The sequence below is a fragment of the Salmo salar genome, chromosome ssa07 (assembly GCF_905237065.1).
Source record: "Salmo salar chromosome ssa07, Ssal_v3.1, whole genome shotgun sequence".
NCBI classification, from domain to species: Eukaryota; Metazoa; Chordata; class Actinopteri; order Salmoniformes; family Salmonidae; genus Salmo; species Salmo salar.
In genome coordinates, this window is record NC_059448.1 from 22,847,085 (window position 1) to 22,868,009 (window position 20,925).

Sequence of the window (20,925 nt, forward strand, 5' to 3'; positions counted from 1 at the left end):
AATACACACTGGGTATAGACAGGGTGAGGGTGATCCAACGGTCAGAGACACACTAAAGAGACAGGGGAAGCACGTACCCCCGTGCACACAGGCAGGCGTGAGCACACACGAACACGCACACGCACCATCACCCTCACACACATACCAAACCCATGTATCACATGTTTGTGTGTCCGTATGTTTATTCATTGTCCACCTGATTCAATAAGAGGCATAAAGACTTAGGTGTGTGTTAAAGGGAGACAACCCCAGCGTGTGTGTGTGTGTGTGTGTGTGTGTGTGTGTGTGTGTGTGTGTGTGTGTGTGTGTGTGTGTGTGTGAGCGAGAGAGAGAGTCTTCTCTGTAGTGTCAGCTCTTTGATCAGCCTTCCCCTGCTCGGGAACCAACCCCTGGTGTCTTGGAGGCAGATGAAACGCGCGCGCACACACACACACACACACACACACACACACACACGAAACCCTGTGCCTCTCTCTCTTTCTCTCTCTCTCTCTCTCTATCCGGGGCCACCTCATAGCCACAGAACACCCACTATCTATCCTCTCTTCTCCCTTCCCCTTAACAAGCGCTCCTTACCCCAGCTATTTTAAAGGCTATTGATATGGAGCTGAGGCTTTCATCTAGTATTGCACCAGTTTATATATTGACAGCCCTTGGTTTTATTTTATACCCCCTTTATCTAAATATGTGAGAGGATAGGTGACTGGAGAATACGTGGGTAGACCCTGAAGGGTGGTTGACAAGGGTAAGGGTATGTAAACATTGGAGAGAGGGGAGTTTGGAGCTTTAAAAAGCTGGTGATTCCTTTAGTTGCGCACCGTGCCTAAACGGCGTCAGGAAAGTAATGACGGGCCAAGCCTTCATTCCAGGTTATTGTTGCTGACGTCCTCCCTCCCTCCTTCCCACTCTCTTCTGCTGTTTCTAGTGACCCAATACGCTTCTATTCAAAAGCTGATTTTACCGGCCAGACGGCAGAAAATTTGACATTATTGTAAAAATAAACGTTCTATTGACGATGTCACCTTATTTATCTCCTCTCTCTCTCTTTCCCTACCTTCTACCTTTCCTCGGTCCCTCTCTCTTTTCTCTACCTACTTCCCCTTTCCTTCCTCCTCCTGCCCTCCACCTCTCCCCCTCTCTTCTCTACAGGCTTCCTGAGTACAGGCGACCAGTCAGCCAAGGGGAACTATGGTCTGTTGGACCAGATCCAGGCCCTGCGTTGGCTCAATGAGAACATCGGCCATTTTGGGGGCGACCCCGAGCGCATCACCATCTTCGGCTCCGGGGCGGGGGCGTCCTGCGTCAACCTGCTCATCCTCTCGCACCACTCCGAGGGTAAGGGGCACACTGGTGGGTCACATTCTTACTTGATTTGATTTGATTTACTTCTCAGTCTACTTAACCCTTGCCTGGTAGAATAAGGATCATTCAATGAACCGTGTGGTTACTCAAAAGGACAGGTTGGTTGAAAGTGAGTTCCCAGGGTACCATTAGTCCAATTGTAACTGTGTCTCCTCATATATAATCAAATATACTACAATATCATTTCAGTATTCTTAACCTGGTAGAATAAGAGAAAACGTACAGTGTTGGTATTCACTGGAAGACTAGAGGATAGATTGGTCTGGTCATTCTATGGAAAAGTTAGGCGTATCCAATTGTCTTGTGGGTAGATTGTACCATCACTGAAAAGTCAATTCAATTTTCATTCATACTCTCTGTCTACGTACCTGGTTGAATCATAGTAAATGTGAAAGTGTGAGTGTGCGATGTGGGTACTCACGCAAGAGGAGTAGGAGGGATAGACTGGTTCAAAGTGAGCTCAGACTGACTCCGACTGTGTGACACCTTCTTATTCCACATAGAGTATCTGAGCAAAAAGTAGTGGACTACTTAAGGAATAGAGTGCAATTTGAGACAGAGACTCACAGTTTAAATTGGGAGCAATGTGGTCCAATGACCTGCAAGGAAACCTCGACACACACTCTCATGCTTTGATCACAGCTATTACACTACCAGGTAAACTCTGATAGAGAGAGGGAGAGAGAGATAAAAGGAGGAGAGAGATAAAAGATGGAGAGAGGGAGCGAGATAAAAGGAGGAGAGAGATAAAAGATGGAGAGAGGGAGCGAGATAAAAGGAGGAGAGAGATAAAAGGTGAAGAGAGATGAGAGAGGGAGAGAGAGATAAAAGGAGGAGAGAGGGAGGAAGAGAGAGAGGGAGAGAGAGAGAGGGATAAAAGAAGGAGAGAACGAGAGAGAGGGAGAGAGAGAGAGAAAAGGAGGAGAGAGGGATGGAGAGAGAGGGAGAGAGATAAAAGGAGGAGAGAACGAGAGAGGGAGAGAGACAAAAGGAGGAGAGAACGAGAGGGAGGGAGAGAGAGGAGGAGAGAACGAGAGAGGGGGAGAGATAAAAGGAGGAGAGGACAAGAGAGACGGAGAGAGGAGAGAACAAGAGAGGCGGAGAGAGAGGGAGAGATAAAAGGAGGAGAGAACGAGAGAGACGGAGAGAGAGGGAGAGAGATAAAAGGAGGAGAGAACGAGAGAGATGGAGAGAGTTAAAAGCAGGAGAGAGAGAGATATGAGTGTGTATTGTGAGTGTTTCAATCATCACTCTGTGTGTCTCTGTGTCTGAAGATCAACCTGACCGCCATACAGTAATAACTCACATTTGTGTGTGTGTGTGTGTGTGTGTGTGTGTGTGTGTGTGTGTGTGTGTGTGTGTGTGTGTGTGTGTGTGTGTGTGTGTGTGTGTGTGTGTGTGTGTGTGTGTGTGTGTGTGTGTGTGTGTGCGCGAGCGAGCATGATCGTGTGTGTGAGTGTACACGTGTGTACATGCATGCTTTTGTGCGTGTGGGTGCATGCAGGTGTGTGTGTGCATGAGACTGTGAGTAAACAACCTGTATAGTATGCATGTCCTCTCCACCCCTCACACCCTAACCTTCATGTCCTCTCCACCCCTCACACCCTAACCTTCATGTCCTCTCCACCCCTCACACCCTAACCTTCATGTTCTCTCCTCCCCCCACACCCTAACCTTCATGTTCTCTCCTCCCCTCACACCCTAACCTTCATGTTCTCTCTTCCCCCCACACCCTAACCTTCATGTTCTCTCTTCCCCTCACACCCTAACCTTCATGTTCTCTCTTCCCCTCACACCCTAACCTTCATGTTCTCTCCACCCCTCACACCCTAACCTTCATGTTCTCTCCACCCCTCACACCCTAACCTTCATGTTCTCTCCTCCCCTCACACCCTAACCTTCATGTTCTCTCCTCCCCCCACACCCTAACCTTCATGTCCTCTCCACCCCTCACACCCTAACCTTCATGTTCTCTCCACCCCTCACACCCTAACCTTCATGTTCTCTCCTCCCCTCACACCTTAACCTTCATGTTCTCTCTTCCCCTCACACCCTAACCTTCATGTTCTCTCCTCCCCCCACACCCTAACCTTCATGTTCTCTCTTCCCCTCACACCCTAACCTTCATGTTCTCTCCTCCCCCCACACCCTAACCTTCATGTTCTCTCCACCCCTCACACCCTAACCTTCATGTTCTCTCCTCCCCCCACACCTTAACCTTCATGTTCTCTCTTCCCCTCACACCCTAACCTTCATGTCCTCTCCACCCCCCACACCCTAACCTTCATGTTCTCTCTTCCCCTCACACCCTAACCTTCATGTCCTCTCCACCCCTCACACCCTAACCTTCATGTTCTCTCTTCCCCCCACACCCTAACCTTCATGTCCTCTCCACCCCTCACACCCTAACCTTCATGTTCTCTCCACCCCTCACACCCTAACCTTCATGTCCTCTCCACCCCTCACACCCTAACCTTCATGTTCTCTCCTCCCCTCACACCCTAACCTTCATGTTCTCTCTTCCCCTCACACCCTAACCTTCATGTTCTCTCCTCCCCCCACACCCTAACCTTCATGTTCTCTCCACCCCTCACACCCTAACCTTCATGTCCTCTCCACCCCTCACACCCTAACCTTCATGTTCTCTCCTCCCCCCACACCCTAACCTTCATGTCCTCTCCACCCCTCACACCCTAACCTTCATGTTCTCTCCACCCCTCACACCCTAACCTTCATGTTCTCTCTTCCCCTCACACCCTAACCTTCATGTTCTCTCCTCCCCTCACACCCTAACCTTCATGTTCTCTCCTCCCCCCACACCCTAACCTTCATGTCCTCTCCACCCCTCACACCCTAACCTTCATGTTCTCTCCTCCCCTCACACCCTAACCTTCATGTTCTCTCCTCCCCTCACACCCTAACCTTCATGTCCTCTCCACCCCTCACACCCTAACCTTCATGTTCTCTCCTCCCCCCCACACCCTAACCTTCATGTTCTCTCTTCCCCTCACACCCTAACCTTCATGTTCTCTCCTCCCCCCACACCCTAACCTTCATGTTCTCTCCTCCCCTCACACCCTAACCTTCATGTTCTCTCTTCCCCTCACACCCTAACCTTCATGTTCTCTCCTCCCCTCACACCCTAACCTTCATGTCCTCTCCTCCCCTCACACCCTAACCTTCATGTCCTCTCCACCCCTCACACCCTAACCTTCATGTTCTCTCCTCCCCTCACACCCTAACCTTCATGTCCTCTCCTCCCCTCACACCCTAACCTTCATGTTCTCTCTTCCCCTCACACCTTAACCTTCATGTCCTCCGTCATCTCTCGTCTTGCCATTGACTCGTCTCCTCTGCTGCCACTCACCAATACATTGCAACCTGACCTCTCTGCTGTCAAACCCATCTTCATCATCATCGTCATCTAACCCCAGCCCTCCAGACTACTCCTCCACCTGTCACTCAAAGCCCCCGGGCCGCCAGGTAAGGAACATTCCTGCTCCCCTCGAAGAACGCCAATCATGTCATCCCACCAGTCAGCAAATGAACAGTGCCATGATATACATGAGTTTATGGAGGAGTGGTGAATGGGGGAGGAGGGGAGGGGAGATACAGATCGTTATGATGAGAGAGGCGGAGGGGGGAGTGAGGAGAGGTAGAGGAAGGGAGTATGAGAGAGGGATAGAGTAAAGAAATACATTGATTGTTATGATTTAGGATTAAATACATAGAGTGCCTTCGGAAAGTATTCAGACCCCTTGACTTTTTCCACATTTTGTTGCGTTACGGCCTTATTCTGAAATGGATTAAATAAAATATCCTTAGCAATCTACACACAATACCCCATAGACATTTTTGCTAATTAATACAAAATGAAAAACATAAATACCTTATTTACATAAGTACTCAGACCCTTTTCTATGAGACTCAAAATTGAGCTCAGGTGCATCCTGTTTCCATTGATCATCCTTGAGATGTTTATACAACTTGATTGGAGTCCACCTGTGGTAAATTCAGTTGATTGGACATGATTTGGAAAGGCACACACCTGTCTATATAAGGTCCCACAGTTGACAGTGCATGTCAGAGCCAAAACCACACCATGAGGTCGAAGGAATTGTCCATAGAGCTCCGAGACAGGATTGTGTTGAGGCACAGATCTGGGGAAGGGTAACAAAAAATGTCTGCAGCATTGAAGGTCCCCAAGAACACAGTGGCCTCCATCATTTTTAAATAGAAGAAGTTTGGAACCACCAAGACTCTTCCTAGAGCTGGCCCGCCCGGCCAAACTGAGCAATCGGGGGAGAAAGGAGGTCAGGGCGGTGACCAAGAACTCGATGGTCACTCTGACAGAGCTCCAGAGTTGCTCTGTGGAGATGGGAGAACCTTCCAGAAGGACAACCATCTCTGCTGCACTCCACCAATCAGGCCTTTATGGTAGAGTGGCCAGACGGAAGCCACTCTTCAGTAAAAGGCACATGACAGCCCGCTTAGAGTTTGCCAAAGGCACCTAAAGACTCTCAGATCATGAGAAACAAGATTCTCTGGTCTGATGAAACCTAGATTGAACTCTTTGGCCTGAATTCCAAGCGTAACGTTTGGAGGAAACCTGGCACCATCCCTACGGTAAAGCATGGTGGTTGCAGCATCATGCTGTGAGGATGTTTTTCAGCTGCAGGGACTGGGAGACTAGTCAGGATTGAGGCAAAGATGAACGGAGTAAAGTACAGAGAGATCCTTGATGAAAACCTGCTCCAGAGCGCTCAGGACCTCAGACTGGGGCGAAGGTTCACCTTCCAAGAGGACAACAACCCTGAGCACACAGCCAAGAGAATACAGGAGTGGCTTTGGGACAAGTCTCTGAATGTCCTTGAGTGGTCCAGCCAGAGCCGGAACATGAACCCGATCGAACATCTCTGGAGAGACCTGAAAATAGCTGTGCAGCAACACTACACATCCAACCTGACAGATCTTGAGAGGATCTGCAGAGAAGAATGGGAGAAACTCCCCAAATACAGGTGTGCCAAGCTTGTAGTGTCATACCCAAGAAGACTCGAGGCTGTAATCACTGCCTAAGGTGCTTCAACAAAGTTCTGAGTAAAGGTTCTGAATCCTTAAGTGAATGTGATATTTCATTTTTTCATTTATAAATTAGCAAACATTTCTATAAACCTGTTTTTGCTTTGTTATTATGGGGTATTGTGTGTAGATTGATGAAGGGGGAAAAAACAATTGAATCCATTTTAGAATAAGGCTGTAACCTAAAATGTGGAAAAAGTCAAGCGATCTGAATACTTTCCGACGGCACTGCATGAGCCCTTTTGTCACTTGTATATCTCAGCCTTTTATCTCCCTCATTCTTTTTCTTACTCTTTCGCTTCTTACAAACTTTCTCACCCCACTCTTTAACTCCCTCTCCTTCTCTCCCCCCCCGCCCACCCTTTCTCTCTTCCTCTCTCTCTCTCTTTCTCTGTCTCTCTTTCTCTGTCTCTCTTTCTCTCTCTCTCTCTATCTTCTATGAGGAGTAATGCTGAGGTAGCAGGTAGGGCTAGCTCGTGTCTGAGTCATACACTTCCTAATAAACTCCCTGGGAAATGGGGGCTCTGCTCTGCGTCACTGCTTAATAATTCACCAGGAATCTACAGGAGAGGAAAGGAGTGCGGAGGAAGAGTGCGAGACGAAGGAGGAACAGTAGGGAGGGATGAGAGCCCCCTCCTGTTACGAGGCACAGGACCGACGGAGAGAAATAGAAAAGAGAGAGAGAGCGAGAGAGAGAGAAATCTGTGGAAAATAGGAAGGAAAAGTTTCTTTTAGAAGCAGACTGTGTAGTCCCCCATCGATTTCCCAGTCTGGGCTGTATCATACCATTTCAAGTCTGAGATTGTTGGAGTTAGAAGCACATGACTTTCTCTCTGATTTGTTACAGTGAGTAAGATACAGGGGAAAACAAAGACAAATCTGTGGAGGGTAAAAGGAACAAACTTTCACAACCTAAGTATTCTCAATCTCTTCCCCAAGTCTGAACTTTTCAGATTGTTCAAAGTACGGTATTAACTTCTCTCTTCCCGGAAAGAAAGGAGGCAATGAGAGGATTCCACATTAGTCTATCGAGATGCACCCATGGCTGCTACTCTAGTCACCTAACATGTATAGCACGCTTTGACCAAAAAAAAGTGAATGCCCGCTCACCTTTTCCTGACGTATAGGATATTATTTTTGTCCAGCTCCTGATATTACGTTGGACGTTCATGAAAGCGCCACCTTACAGATTCAGTTGTATAACTTCTCCTTCCACTCTCTCTCTCCTCCAGGGTTGTTCCAGAGGGCCATAGCCCAGAGTGGCTCAGCCATCTCCAGCTGGTCGGTCAACTACCAGCCCCTGAAGTACACCAAGATCCTGGCCCGGAAAGTGGGCTGCAGCCACTCGGAGACGGCAGAATTGGTGGACTGCCTGAGGAAGAAGAACTTCAGGGAGCTGGTGGATCAGGACATTCAGCCGGCCCGTTACCACATCGCCTTTGGACCCGTAGTGGACGGAGACGTGGTGCCGGACGACCCTGAGATACTCATGCAGCAGGTGTGTGTGGGTGTGTGTGTGTGCGTGCGTGTGTCCGTGCGTGTATATTAGTCTCAGCTCTCTGACTGCAGAGACAGAGGTACTTTATTGGTTGTGATGAAAGCCCAAGCCGAGATTTACCAAGGGTAAAATGTAAAAAGATAATGATTATGATAAAACATTACTGTAATGGTTCAGTGTAATTGAAGACAGTTTCATATTTGAGGCTTTTTGGTGTTTAATGCTCTTTTTAAGGTGCCCAAAGTGCTTAAAATTTTATGGGGCAGCACAACTCATCTCATCCACGTCTAATGCATTTATAGACCTAACGTGTCCTTCTCATTTTCTGCCACTAGGGGGAGTTCCTGAACTATGACATCCTGATAGGAGTGAACCAGGGAGAGGGGCTCAAGTTTGTAGACGACAGTGAAGACAACGATGGGATCTCAGCTGCAGCGTTCGACTACACCATCTCTAACTTTGTGGACAATCTCTACGGCTATCCTGAGGGTAAGGGCTTCTATGTACCTATTAATGTACCGTTTTTCAGAAGGTATTGTGTAACAATATAATGAGTCAATACATGTTAGAAAACACCTTTGGCAGCGATTACAGATGTGAGTCTTCTTGGGTACGTCTCATAAGAGCTTTCCACACCTGTATCACCCAATAGTTCCCCATTATTCTTTTCAGAATTATTCAAGCTCTATTAGGTGCTGAGGATCATGGCTAGATAGCAATTTTCAAGTCTTGCCACAAATTTAAGTCAAAACTGTAACTTGGCCACTCAGGGACATTCACTGTCTTCTTGGTAAGCAACTCCAGTGTAGATTTGGCTTTGTGTTGTAGGTTGTTGTTCCGCTGAAAGGTGAATTCCTCTCCCAGTCTCTGGTGTAAAGCAGACTAAACTAGGTTTTCCTCTACAATTTTGCCTGTTCTTAGCTTCATCCCGTTTATCTTCATCCTGAAAAACTCCCCAGTCTTTGCCGATGTCAGGCATACCCATAAAAATGATGCTGCACCACCATGCTTGAAAATAAGGAGGCAGTTAGTCAGTGTTGTATTGTTGGATTTGCACCAAAGTTCAAGGATGTGTAGAATTTCTATAGTCACTGTATATAACCTGTGACTATAGGAACAGAGAGGAACAGTGTTTCCCAAAGCCAAGTTCTGTGGTTTACTGTTTGGTAAAATCTTCTATTCAAACTTCAATTCACTAACATTTGCCTTTTTCTCTGACTCCTCCCTTACTTTTCCCTCTCTTCCCTCTCTTTTCCCTCTCTTAACCCTCTCTTTCTCTCTCAATTTATCTTTCCCTTTCTCGCTTCCTTTTGCTTATTATCTACCTATATCTCTTTCTCTCTCTTCTCTCTCTTTCTCTCTCTCTTTCTCTCTCTTTCTCTCTCTTCAACTCTCACTCTATCCATGTCTAATATCTCTCTCTCGTCTCACACCTCCCCCCGCTCTTCCTCCCATCCTCCCTCTCCTCCCATCTAGGTAAGGACATCCTAAGGGAGACCATTAAGTTCATGTACACCGACTGGGCCGACCGTGACAACGGAGACATGAGGAGAAAAACCCTCCTCGCCTTATTCACGGACCACCAGTGGGTGGCGCCGGCGGTGGCCACGGCCAAACTGCACGCCGAGTTCCAGTCTCCCGTTTACTTCTACACCTTCTACCACCACTGCCAGACGGAGACGCGGCCGGAGTGGGCGGACGCGGCCCACGGGGATGAGATACCCTACGTGTTCGGGGTGCCCATGATCGGAGCCACCGACCTCTTCCCCTGCAACTTCTCTAAGAATGATGTCATGCTCAGTGCTGTAGTCATGACATATTGGACTAACTTCGCTAAGACGGGGTAGGTGGCTGATGGGTAGGTGGTAGGTGGTTAAATGGTAGGTGGGTAAGTGGGTAAATGGTTGGTAGGTAGGTAGGTAGGTAGGTAGGTAGGTAGGTAGGTAGGTAGGTAGGTAGGTAGGTAGGTAGGTAGGTAGGTAGGTAGGTAGGTAGGTGGTTGGTGGTAGGTGCGTAGGTGGTTGGTGGTTGGTGGTAGGTGGTTGGTGGTAGGTGATTGGTGGGAAAGTGGTTAGTGGGTAGGTGGGAAGGTCGTTGGTGGGTAGGTGGTTGGTGGGAAGGTGGTTGGTGGGTAGGTGGTTGGTGGGTAGATCGTTGGTGGGTAGGTGGTTGGTGGTTGGTGGGTAGGTCGTTGGTGGGTAGGTCGTTGGTGGGTAGCTGGTTGGTGGGAAGGTTGTTGGTGGGTAGGTCGTTGGTGGGAAGGTGGTTGGTGGGTAGGTCGTTGGTGGGTAGGTCGTTGGTGGGTAGGTCGTTGGTGGGGAGCTGGTTGGTGGGAAGGTTGTTGGTGGGTAGGTCGTTGGTGGGTAGGTCGTTGGTGGGTAGGTCGTTGGTGGGAAGGTCGTTGGTGGGAAGGTGGTTGGTGGGTAGGTCGTTGGTGGGTAGGTCGTTGGTGGGAAGGTGGTTGGTGGGTAGGTGGTTGGTGGGAAGGTGGTTGGTGGGTAGGTGGTTGGTGGTAGGTGGGTAGGTCGTTGGTGGGTAGATCGTTGGTGGATAGATCGTTGGTGGGTAGCTGGTTGGTGGGAAAGTGGGTAGGTGGTAGATGGTTGGTGGGAAGGTGGTTTGTGGGATGGTGGTTTGTGGGACGGTGGTTGGTAGGTGGTTGGTGGGAAAGTGGTTGGTGGGAAAGTGGTTGGTGGGAAGGTGGTTGGTGTGACGGTGGTTGGTGGTTGGTGGTAGGTGGTAGGTGATTGGTGGGAAGGTGGTTAGTGGGTAGGTGGGAAGGTCGTTGGTGGGTAGGTGGTTGGTGGGAAGGTGGTTGGTGGGTAGGTGGTTGGTGGGAAGGTGGTTGGTGGGTAGGTCGTTGGTGGGTAGATCGTTGGTGGGTTGGTGGTTGGTGGGTAGGTCGTTGGTGGGTAGGTCGTTGGTGGGTAGGTCGTTGGTGGGTAGATCGTTGGTGGGTAGCTGGTTGGTGGGAAGGTGGTTGGTGGGTAGGTCGTTGGTGGGAAGGTCGTTGGTGGGTAGGTCATTGGTGGGTAGGTCGTTGGTGGGAAGGTGGTTGGTGGGTAGGTGGTTGGTGGGTAGGTGGTTGGTGGGAAGGTCGTTGGTGGGTAGATCGTTGGTGGGTAGATCGTTGGTGGGTAGGTGGTTGGTGGGTAGGTGGTTGGTGGGTAGATCGTTGGTGGGTAGGTGGTTGGTGGGTAGGTCGTTGGTGGGTAGATCATTGGTGGGTAGGTGGTTGGTGGTTGGTGGGTAGGTCGTTGGTGGGTAGATCATTGGTGGGTTGGTGGTTGGTGGGTAGGTCGTTGGTGGGTAGGTCATTGGTGGGTAGGTGGTTGGTGGTGGGTAGGTCGTTGGTGGGTAGGTCGTTGGTGGGTAGGTCGTTGGTGGGTAGATCGTTGGTGGGTAGCTGGTTGGTGGGAAGGTGGTTGGTGGGTAGGTGGTTGGTGGGAAGGTGGTTGGTGGGTAGGTCGTTGGTGGGAAGGTGATTGGTGGGTTGGTGGTTGGTGGGAAGGTGGTTGGTGGGTAGGTCGTTGGTGGGAAGGTGATTGGTGGGTAGGTCGTTGGTGGGAAGGTGATTGGTGGGTAGGTCGTTGGTGGGTAGGTCGTTGGTGGGTAGATCGTTGGTGGGTAGGTGGTGGGTGGGTAGGTGGTTGGTGGGAAGGTGGTTGGTGGTTGGTGGGTTGGTCGTTGGTGGGTAGATCGTTGGTGGGTAGGTGGTTGGTGGGAAGGTGGTTGGTGGTTGGTGGGTAGATCGTTGGTGGGTAGGTGGTTGGAGGGTAGGTGGTTGGTGGGTAGGTCGTTGGTGGGTAGATCGTTGGTGGGTAGGTCGTTGGTGGGAAGGTGGTTGGTGGGTAGGTGGTTGGTGGGTAGGTGGTTGGTGGTTGGTGGGTAGGTCGTTGGTGGGTAGATCGTTGGTGGGTAGGTCGTTGGTGGGTAGGTCATTGGTGGGTAGATTGTTGGTGGGTAGCTGGTTGGTGGGAAAGTGGTTTGTGGGACGGTGGTTGGTTGGTAGGTGGTTGGTGGGAAAGTGGTTGGTGGGAAGGTGGTTGGTGTGACGGTGGTTGGTGGGACAGTGATTGGTGGGACAGTGGTTGGTGGGAAAGTGGGTAGGTGGTAGATGGTTGGTGGGAAGGTGGTTTGTGGGACGGTGGTTTGTGGGACGGTGGTTGGTTGGTAGGTGGTTGGTGGGAAAGTGGTTGGTGGGAAGGTGGTTGGTGTGACGGTGGTTGGTGGTAGGTGGTAGGTGGTTGGTGGTAGGTGGGTAAGTGGTAGGTGATTGGTGGGAAGGTGGTTAGTGGGTAGGTGGGAAAGTCGTTGGTGGGTAGGTGGTTGGTGGGTAGGTGGTTGGTGGGTAGATTGTTGGTGGGTAGGTGGTTGGTGGGTAGGTCGTTGGTGGGTAGGTCATTGGTGGGTAGATCGTTGGTGGGTAGATCGTTGGTGGGTAGCTGGTTGGTGGGAAAGTGGTTTGTGGGACGGTGGTTGGTTGGTAGGTGGTTGGTGGGAAAGTGGTTGGTGGGAAAGTGGTTGGTGGGAAGGTGGTTGGTGTGACGGTGGTTGGTGTGACGGTGGTTGGTGGGACAGTGGTTGGTGGGACAGTGGGTAGGTGGTAGATGGTTGGTGGGAAGGTGGTTTGTGGGACGGTGGTTTGTGGGACGGTGGTTGGTTGGTAGGTGGTTGGTGGGAAAGTGGTTGGTGGGAAGGTGGTTGGTGTGACGGTGGTTGGTGGTAGGTGGTAGGTGGTTGATGGTAGGTGGGTAAGTGGTAGGTGATTGTTAGGAAGGTGGTTAGTGGGTAGGTGGGAAGGTCGTTGGTGGGTAGGTGGTTGGTGGGTAGGTGGTTGGTGGGTTGGTGGGAAGGTGGTTGGTGGGTAGATCGTTGGTGGGTAGGTGGTTGGTGGTTGGTGGGTAGGTCGTTGGTGGGTAGGTCGTTGGTGGGTAGGTGGTTGGTGAGTAGGTGGTTGGTGGGAAGGTCGTTGGTGGGTAGGTCGTTGGTGGGTAGGTCGTTGGTGGGTAGGTCGTTGGTGGGTAGGTCATTGGTGGGTAGGTCATTGGTGGGAAGGTGTTTGGTGGGTAGGTGGTTGGTGGGAAGGTGGTTGGTGGGTAGGTCGTTGGTGGGTAGATCGTTGGTGGGTAGGTGGTTGGTGGGTAGGTGGGTAGGTCGTTGGTGGGTAGATCGTTGGTGGGTAGATCGTTGGTGAGTTGCTGGTTGGTGGGAAAGTGGGTAGGTGGTAGATGGTTGGTGGGAAGGTTGTTTGTGGGACGGTGGTTGGTTGGTAGGTGGTTGGTGGGAAAGTGGTTGGTGGGAAGGTGGTTGGTGTGACGGTGGTTGGTGGGACAGTGGTTGGTGGGACAGTGGTTGGTGGGAAGGTGGTTTGTGGGACGGTGGTTGGTGGGACAGTGGTTGGTGGGAAAGTGGGTAGGTAGTAGGTGGTTGGTGGGACGGTGGATAGGTGGTAGGTGGATAGGTGGTTGGTTGGTGGGAAGGTGGGTAGGTGGTTGGTTGGAAAGTGGTTTGTGGGACGGTGGTTGGTGGGTAGATGGTTGGTGGGACAGTGGTTGGTGGGACAGTGGTAGGTGGATAGGTGGTTGGTGGGAAGGTGGGTAGGTAGTTGGTTGGTAAGTGGTTTGTGGGACGGTGGGAAGGTGGGTAGATGGTAGGTGGTTGGTGGGTAGGCGGTTGGTGGGAAGGTGGTTGGTGGGTCAGTGGTTAGTGGGAAGTTGGTTGGTGGGTAGGTAGTTGGTTGGTAGGTGGTTTGTGGGACGGTGGTAGGTGGGTGTTGGGTAGGTTGGTGGGAAGGTGGTAGGTGGTAGGTGGTTGGTTGGTGGGGAGGTGGTTGGTGGGAGAGTGGTAGGTGGTTGGTGGGTAGGTGGGTAGGTGGTTGGTTGGTTTGGTGGTATGTGGTTGCTGGGTTTGTGGTTGTTGGATAGGTGGTTGGTGGGAATGTGGTTGGTGGGAAGGTGGGTAGGTGGAAGGTCGTTGGTTGGTAGGTGGTTGGTGATAGGTGGTTGGTTGGTAGATGGTTGTTTGGTGGTTGGTGGTAGGTAGGTAGGTAGGTAGGTGGTTGGTGGGTGGGTGATAGGTGGGTGATAGGTGGGTGATAGGGGGTAGGTAGTAGAAGATAGAGGGTGAGAATGGTGTTTTGTTTGTTCTCCCTCCTCTTGAGGACTATTTAATTTAGGGCTCTATTCAACCCTTAGTGCTGAAGATCCACTTTATAGCGCGATTGGCAATTAGTGGCACTGTTCCCGCGGTTGCGGTAGCTACATTCAGGGTAAACACTGCATATGTCGGTTCAATTGGAAATTACCGTACCATTTTTATGCAGATCTTCCGTGATACAGTACTTTGTCTATCCAGACCCCCATGTTTATGATTTGCAGCCCTAACAAGAGTATCATACTGTATGTAAAAAGCTAAATTAAATTTCTTCAGATTTTGAATGTATAAATTGTTTTAATGTTGGTTTGTATCAAATTCATCAGGTTGTTTAACAGTGAAGTATACACTGAGTATACCAAGCATTAAGAGCACCCCCCTGAGTATACCAAGCATTAAGAGCACCCCCTGAGTATACCAAGCATTAAGAGCACCCCCTGAGTATACCAAGCATTAAGAGCACCCCCCTGAGTATACCAAGCATTAAGAGCACCCCCCTGAGTATACCAAGCATTAAGAGCACCCCCCTGAGTATACCAAGCATTAAGAGCACCCCCCTGAGTATACCAAGCATTAAGAGCACCCCCTGAGTATACCAAACATTAAGAGCACCCCCTGAGTATACCAAGCATTAAGAGCACCCCCTGAGTATACCAAACATTAAGAGCACCCCCCTGAGTATACCAAGCATTAAGAGCACCCCCTGAGTATACCAAGCATTAAGAGCACCCCCTTGAGTGTACCAAACATTAAGAGCACCCCCTTGAGTGTACCAAACATTAAGAGCACCCCCCTGAGTGTACCAAGCATTAAGAGCACCCCCTGAGTGTACCAAGCATTAAGAGCACCCCCTGAGTGTACCAAACATTAAGAGCACCCCCCTGAGTGTACCAAGCATTAAGAGCACCCCCCTGAGTATACCAAGCATTAAGAGCACCCCCCTGAGTATACCAAGCATTAAGAGCACCCCCTTGAGTATACCAAGCATTAAGAGCACCCCCCTGAGTATACCAAGCATTAAGAGCACCCCCCTGAGTGTACAAAACATTAAGAGCACCCCCCTGAGTGTACAAAACATTAAGAGCACCCCCCTGAGTGTACAAAACATTAAGAGCACCCCCCTGAGTGTACCAAGCATTAAGAGCACCCCCCTGAGTGTACAAAACATTAAGAGCACCCCCCTGAGTGTACCAAACATTAAGAGCACCCCCCTGAGTGTACCAAACATTAAGAGCACCCCCCTGAGTATACCAAACATTAAGAGCACCCCCCTGAGTATACAAAACATTAAGAGCACCCCTGAGTATACCAAGCATTAAGAGCACCCCCCTGAGTATACCAAGCATTAAGAGCACCCCCTGAGTATACCAAACATTAAGAGCACCCCCCTGAGTATACCAAGCATTAAGAGCACCCCCTGAGTATACAAAACATTAAGAGCACCCCCTGAGTATACCAAGCATTAAGAGCACCCCCCTGAGTATACCAAGCATTAAGAGCACCCCCCTGAGTATACAAAACATTAAGAGCACCCCCCTGAGTATACCAAACATTAAGAGCACCTCCCTGAGTATACAAAACATTAAGAGCACCCCCCTGAGTATACCAAGCATTAAGAGCACCCCCCTAAGTATACAAAACATTAAGAGCACCCCCTGAGTATACCAAACATTAAGAGCACCCCCCTGAGTATACAAAACATTAAGAGCACCCCCTGAGTATACCAAACATTAAGAGCACCCCCGAGTATACCAAGCATTAAGAGCACCCCCCTGAGTATACCAAGCATTAAGAGCACCCCCCTGAGTGTACAAAACATTAAGAGCACCCCCCTGAGTGTACAAAACATTAAGAGCACCCCCCTGAGTATACCAAACATTAAGAGCACCCCCCTGAGTGTACAAAACATTAAGAGCACCCCCCTGAGTGTACAAAACATTAAGAGCACCCCCCTGAGTGTACAAAACATTAAGAGCACCCCCCTGAGTATACCAAGCATTAAGAGCACCCCCCTAAGTGTACAAAACATTAAGAGCACCCCCTGAGTGTACAAAACATTAAGAGCACCCCCCTGAGTGTACAAAACATTAAGAGCACCCTCCTGAGTGTACAAAACATTAAGAGCACCCCCCTAAGTGTACAAAACATTAAGAGTACCCCCCTAAGTGTACAAAACATTAAGAGCACCCCCCTGAGTGTACAAAACATTAAGAGCACCCCCCCTGAGTGTACAAAACATTAAGAGCACCCCCCTGAGTGTACAAAACATTAAGAGCACCCCCCTGAGTGTACAAAACATTAAGAGCACCCCCCTGAGTGTACAAAACATTAAGAGCACCCCCCTGAGTGTACAAAACATTAAGAGCACCCCCTGAGTGTACCAAACATTAAGAGCACCCCCCTGAGTGTACCAAACATTAAGAGCACCCCCCTGAGTGTACAAAACATTAAGAGCACCCCCCTGAGTGTACAAAACATTAAGAGCACCCCCCTGAGTATACCAAACATTAAGAGCACCCCCCTGAGTGTACCAAACATTAAGAGCACCCCCCTGAGTGTACCAAACATTAAGAGCATCCCCCCCCCTCAGAACAGCCTCAAGGTGTCAGGGCGTTGATTGAAATCACCTGAGTGAGATTCATCCTCTTTCTCCTCCAGGGACCCCAATCTGCCAGTGCCTCAGGACACCAAATTCATCCACACCAAGCCCAACCGTTTCGAGGAGGTCATCTGGACCAAGTTCAACTCCAAGGACAAGCAGTACCTTCACATCGGCCTGAAGCCCCGCGTCAGGGACAACTACCGAGCCAACAAGGTGGCCTTCTGGCTGGAGCTGGTCCCTCATTTACACTCCCTCCATGAAGTCCTGAACCCCACCACCACCAGGCTACCTCCAGGCAGCACTCGCCCCCCCGGGGGCCCCTGGAAGCCCAAAACCCGCACCACGGGCCACCCCTACCCCACCTTCCCTGACCCCGTGGAGCCCTACGGATCAGAGCGGCCCAGACTGGACCTCTTCCCCGGTGACACTCGGGATTATTCCACAGAGCTGTCGGTGACCGTGGCAGTGGGGGCGTCGCTGCTCTTCCTCAACATCCTGGCATTTGCCGCGCTCTACTACAAGCGGGACAAGCGTCAGGAGATGCGGCGCCACCGGCTGTCTCCGCAGCGCCACGGTGGGCCTGCCAACGACCTGGCACACAGCCAGGAGGAAGAGATCATGTCCCTGCAGATGAAGCACTCGGAGCACGACCCGCACCACGACATGGAGCCCCTCCGGCCCCACGACATCCTGCGGCCCTCCTGTCCGCCCGACTACACCCTGGCCCTGCGGAGGGCCCCAGACGACGTGCCCCTCATGACCCCCAACACCATCACCATGATCCCCAGCACCATCACCGGCATGCAGCCCCTCCACCCCTTCAACACCTACCCCAGCACCGGCCACAACAACACCCTGCCCCATCCCCACTCCACCACACGCGTATAGTAGAGCTACAGCTCCCCCTGGGGGACCGGAGGACCAACTACACACTCTGGTTTACCTCCATTGGATGGCTATGGATATCTCTCTCTCTCTCTCTCTTACTCTCTGTTTCTCCAACCGTCAGCCTGCTGCCCTGATGCTGTGTCCTTCCTACAGCGCAACCTTGCTGGGGTTAGGTGGAAGTGCAGCTGAACTGCAGGGGCAGCAGGTGTTATTGAGGGTGTTGAGATATTTTGAGAGGGTCTCGTATTCTCTGATCCTGACAGCCCCCAAACCTGCCCACAGGATGATCCTCTGCCTCTTACTGTGCATTTCATTTTGTCGTTTTTTTCATCCCACGTTTTCTCGGTTTCTGTGCTGTAATAGGGTTGGGGACAGAGGAGGCTGGTGGGAGGAGCTATAGGAGGACGGGGTCATTGTACTGGCTGGAATGGAATGAATGGAACAGAGTCAAATATGTGGTTTCCATATGCTTGATGTGTTTGACACCGTTCCATTTATTCCATTCCAGCCTTTACAATGAGCCCGTCCTCCTATAGCTCCTCCCACCAGCCTCCACTGATTTGGGATAGTTTTTTGGAGTGTGAGGTAAAGCGTTTGGTTCCCTTTCCTTCTGATATATTGGAAAACCTCTATCTCTCTACTCATCTCATCTGCTTACTTGAGTCTCTTCTCTTTTCTACATTCCTCTCTTTCCCTCCTCTGTAGTTCTAAAACAACCTTTTTTATACGAGGCGTACAGTACATACAGTAAGTATATATCATGAAAATATTGGTATTCTGATATCGTCTTTCTACCAGCATTCTTGGTGCCAAGTACTGTGTTGTTTTCCCATAGGAGGGGAACTGAGATAGAATCAAGAGTGTTGAGCTGTATCAAGATAGCCTACTTACTGTGTGTTCATGAAAAGTGCCAAACTGGCCTATCTTGTGCTTTTTTCGTTATCTTTTTTTCAACGTTTGTTTGTTTGATTGATTGTTGCTTTCGGTTCTTATTTTTTGTGGAAAGATTTTAAAATATATAGATATATAGACATATATATATATATATATATATATATATATATATATATAGTTATATATATATATAGTTATATATATATATACATATATACATATAGTTATATATAAATATATATATACATATAGTTATATATAAATATAGTTATATATAAATGTGTACAAAGAAGAAAATATCGAAATGGTTTTCTCAGTGGGGATCTATGCATGAATTCTTTTTAAAAACGATGATGGGGAAAGGACACTGGATAGTCAATATTCACACACACATCTCCTGTTTTAAACTATTTCTATCTCAATTTCATATGCTTTTTCTTCATATTTTCTTTTCTGCAAGGAAAAAAAATCTGGAGGCACGTCACTAAACCACTGCAGCAGTGCTTCTTTCATTTTGAATCTTATCCTTTACAACAACGAAAAACCTGACTGGACCAATGAATAATACACATGAATAAATACAATTATTATACACATTGATTATACAACACATTGCTTATGTTGATCATCTCCCACCCTTATTGCTTACTGTCTACTATTGCACTACAGACTACATGCTACCCCAAGCAAATCAACTACCCCATTAAATCAATTCAATCTTTATTTATACAACACATTTCATAAAAGTGAGTGCAATCCAATGTACTTTACATTAAGAACACTAAACAGAAAAAAACAACACTACATTTCAATCACATAAAGACCCCTTTCTCTGTCTCACATCCTCCTCCTGCTCTGCTATCATCCAGCCAGGGCCCCTGAGGGCCCCTCTTATGTAATGTGAGTTATTGGTGCCACTGTAGCAGCTCTGTATTTTTCTCGTAATAACCAGGCCATCCACTGAGCCTTGGGCCCCTGTCTCTCTGTGACTCATTATGGCAGGCGTAGAAGCCATAGACTGCCACTGAAATGGCATCCTATTCCCTAATAGTGCACTACTGTGGCCAGTCAGGCCAAAAGTGGTGCACTATGTAGGGAATAGGATGCCATTTTGGACACAAACCTAGAGTTATTGGGGTCCATTATGCTCTGGCCAAAAGGGAATAGGGTGTATTGATGCTGCAGGTAGACCTATTGTTTACCAAGTGAAACCTGCCAGAGTTCTCAGAGGGCCTGGGTGGGAAGGTACATACAGTCAAGTCTTGGATCCTCATATAACATTACATTCCTAATTATGTTACAATGAAGGAGTGAAACGGGACAGTTCTCCATCTCCCTCTTTCTTTTACCCACTCTCCCCTTCTCTCCTCCCATCTTCACCTCGATTTCTAGCCCGTACAAATGCTGTTTGATGAACGCCTGTGTGCATGCGCGCGTGAGTACATGTCAGCTCAGCTTCACAGGGCCAGGGGTAATTAGAGGGCAGAGAGAATGACGGAGGAAGATGGAATGTGTGTGAGGAAGGAGACAGACAGACATCTCATATCAGAGGCGCCTCCCCGTGGTGCGAAACCCCGGAAATAACTGCTTACACACACACTCCTCCGTTCTTCCTCTCAGTTTATTTTCCCCATCCCTTTCTCCTTTCCTCCACCAGTAAACACCCGTCTGATTCAAGACTGCTGTACATGCAATTTCAACTAACCATCTTTGTGAAAAGTTGAGCGTAGAAATCGCCGACGTTTCAACTCGTAACTTCACCGTGCACCGTCGTTGAACCCTGCGTCTCCTGACCCTTCACCCCTGACACATCACCCTGCCGACTCTGCTGCTCTCACGTCCCCTTAGCTCCACTGCTGTACATTGAACTCTAAGCACACGGAGGAAAGACTGGCGGTCTATCAGACAGGGTCTGGGATAACAGAGCTGGGAAGAGGACGGGGAGAGTAAGAGGTCCTTAGAACAAGGGACAACAAAGTGATCAGCTGTTTTTACTCTTTCCTTTTTTGAACAGGGAGGTGCGCGTAGAAGTCAAGGGAAAGCCTGTTGATAGCGCCTCCGTCCGTAATGCTATGACATGGCCAGCAGAGGGGGCTGATGGGTGAATAGGATTAATCCAACTGAACTGAACTGTAGCGCTGTGTGTGAACCCACAGTGCGCTGTAGTATCCTCGGTGAGAAACCGTTAGCGACAGTGTTGTCTCTGCTTGTGTTTAGCTTTAGACGTTTTTTTGGTTACTATTTCATTGTGAGAGAACACAGGCTGGTGTTGTCAGATACTCTGTGCTGGCCAACTGAGAGGGACAGCGTGTGGTGGGGAAATACGGGAGGTGATCCGCTGCACCAATATACTGTAACAAGGACTAGACTGGGGTTGTGTATGTGGAATCAGAGGGAGTCAGTGGACTTACATGCTGGAACTTTTCTCTCAGCTACGGAGATGGAC

At 49.5% G+C, this 20,925-nt stretch overlaps 1 protein-coding gene across 4 annotated transcripts in view; it reads left to right on the plus strand.

Annotated features, from left to right (window-relative positions):
• Positions 1-18,021, plus strand: part of nlgn2a (neuroligin 2a) — a 229,347-nt gene extending 211,326 nt beyond the window's left edge. Inside the window, exons 4-8 of one of the 4 annotated variants that reach the window (XM_045721730.1) lie at positions 1,150-1,350; positions 7,674-7,939; positions 8,275-8,428; positions 9,416-9,782; positions 16,754-18,021. In XM_045721730.1, coding sequence (XP_045577686.1) covers positions 1,150-1,350; positions 7,674-7,939; positions 8,275-8,428; positions 9,416-9,782; positions 16,754-17,585 — 1,820 coding nt within the window. In that variant the 3' untranslated portion in view covers positions 17,586-18,021. The remainder of the gene's footprint in view (positions 1-1,149; positions 1,351-7,673; positions 7,940-8,274; positions 8,429-9,415; positions 9,783-16,753) is intronic. The other 3 variants (XM_045721731.1, XM_045721728.1, XM_045721729.1) reach the window with 3 other exon arrangements.
• Positions 18,022-20,925: the final 2,904 nt, after the last annotated feature.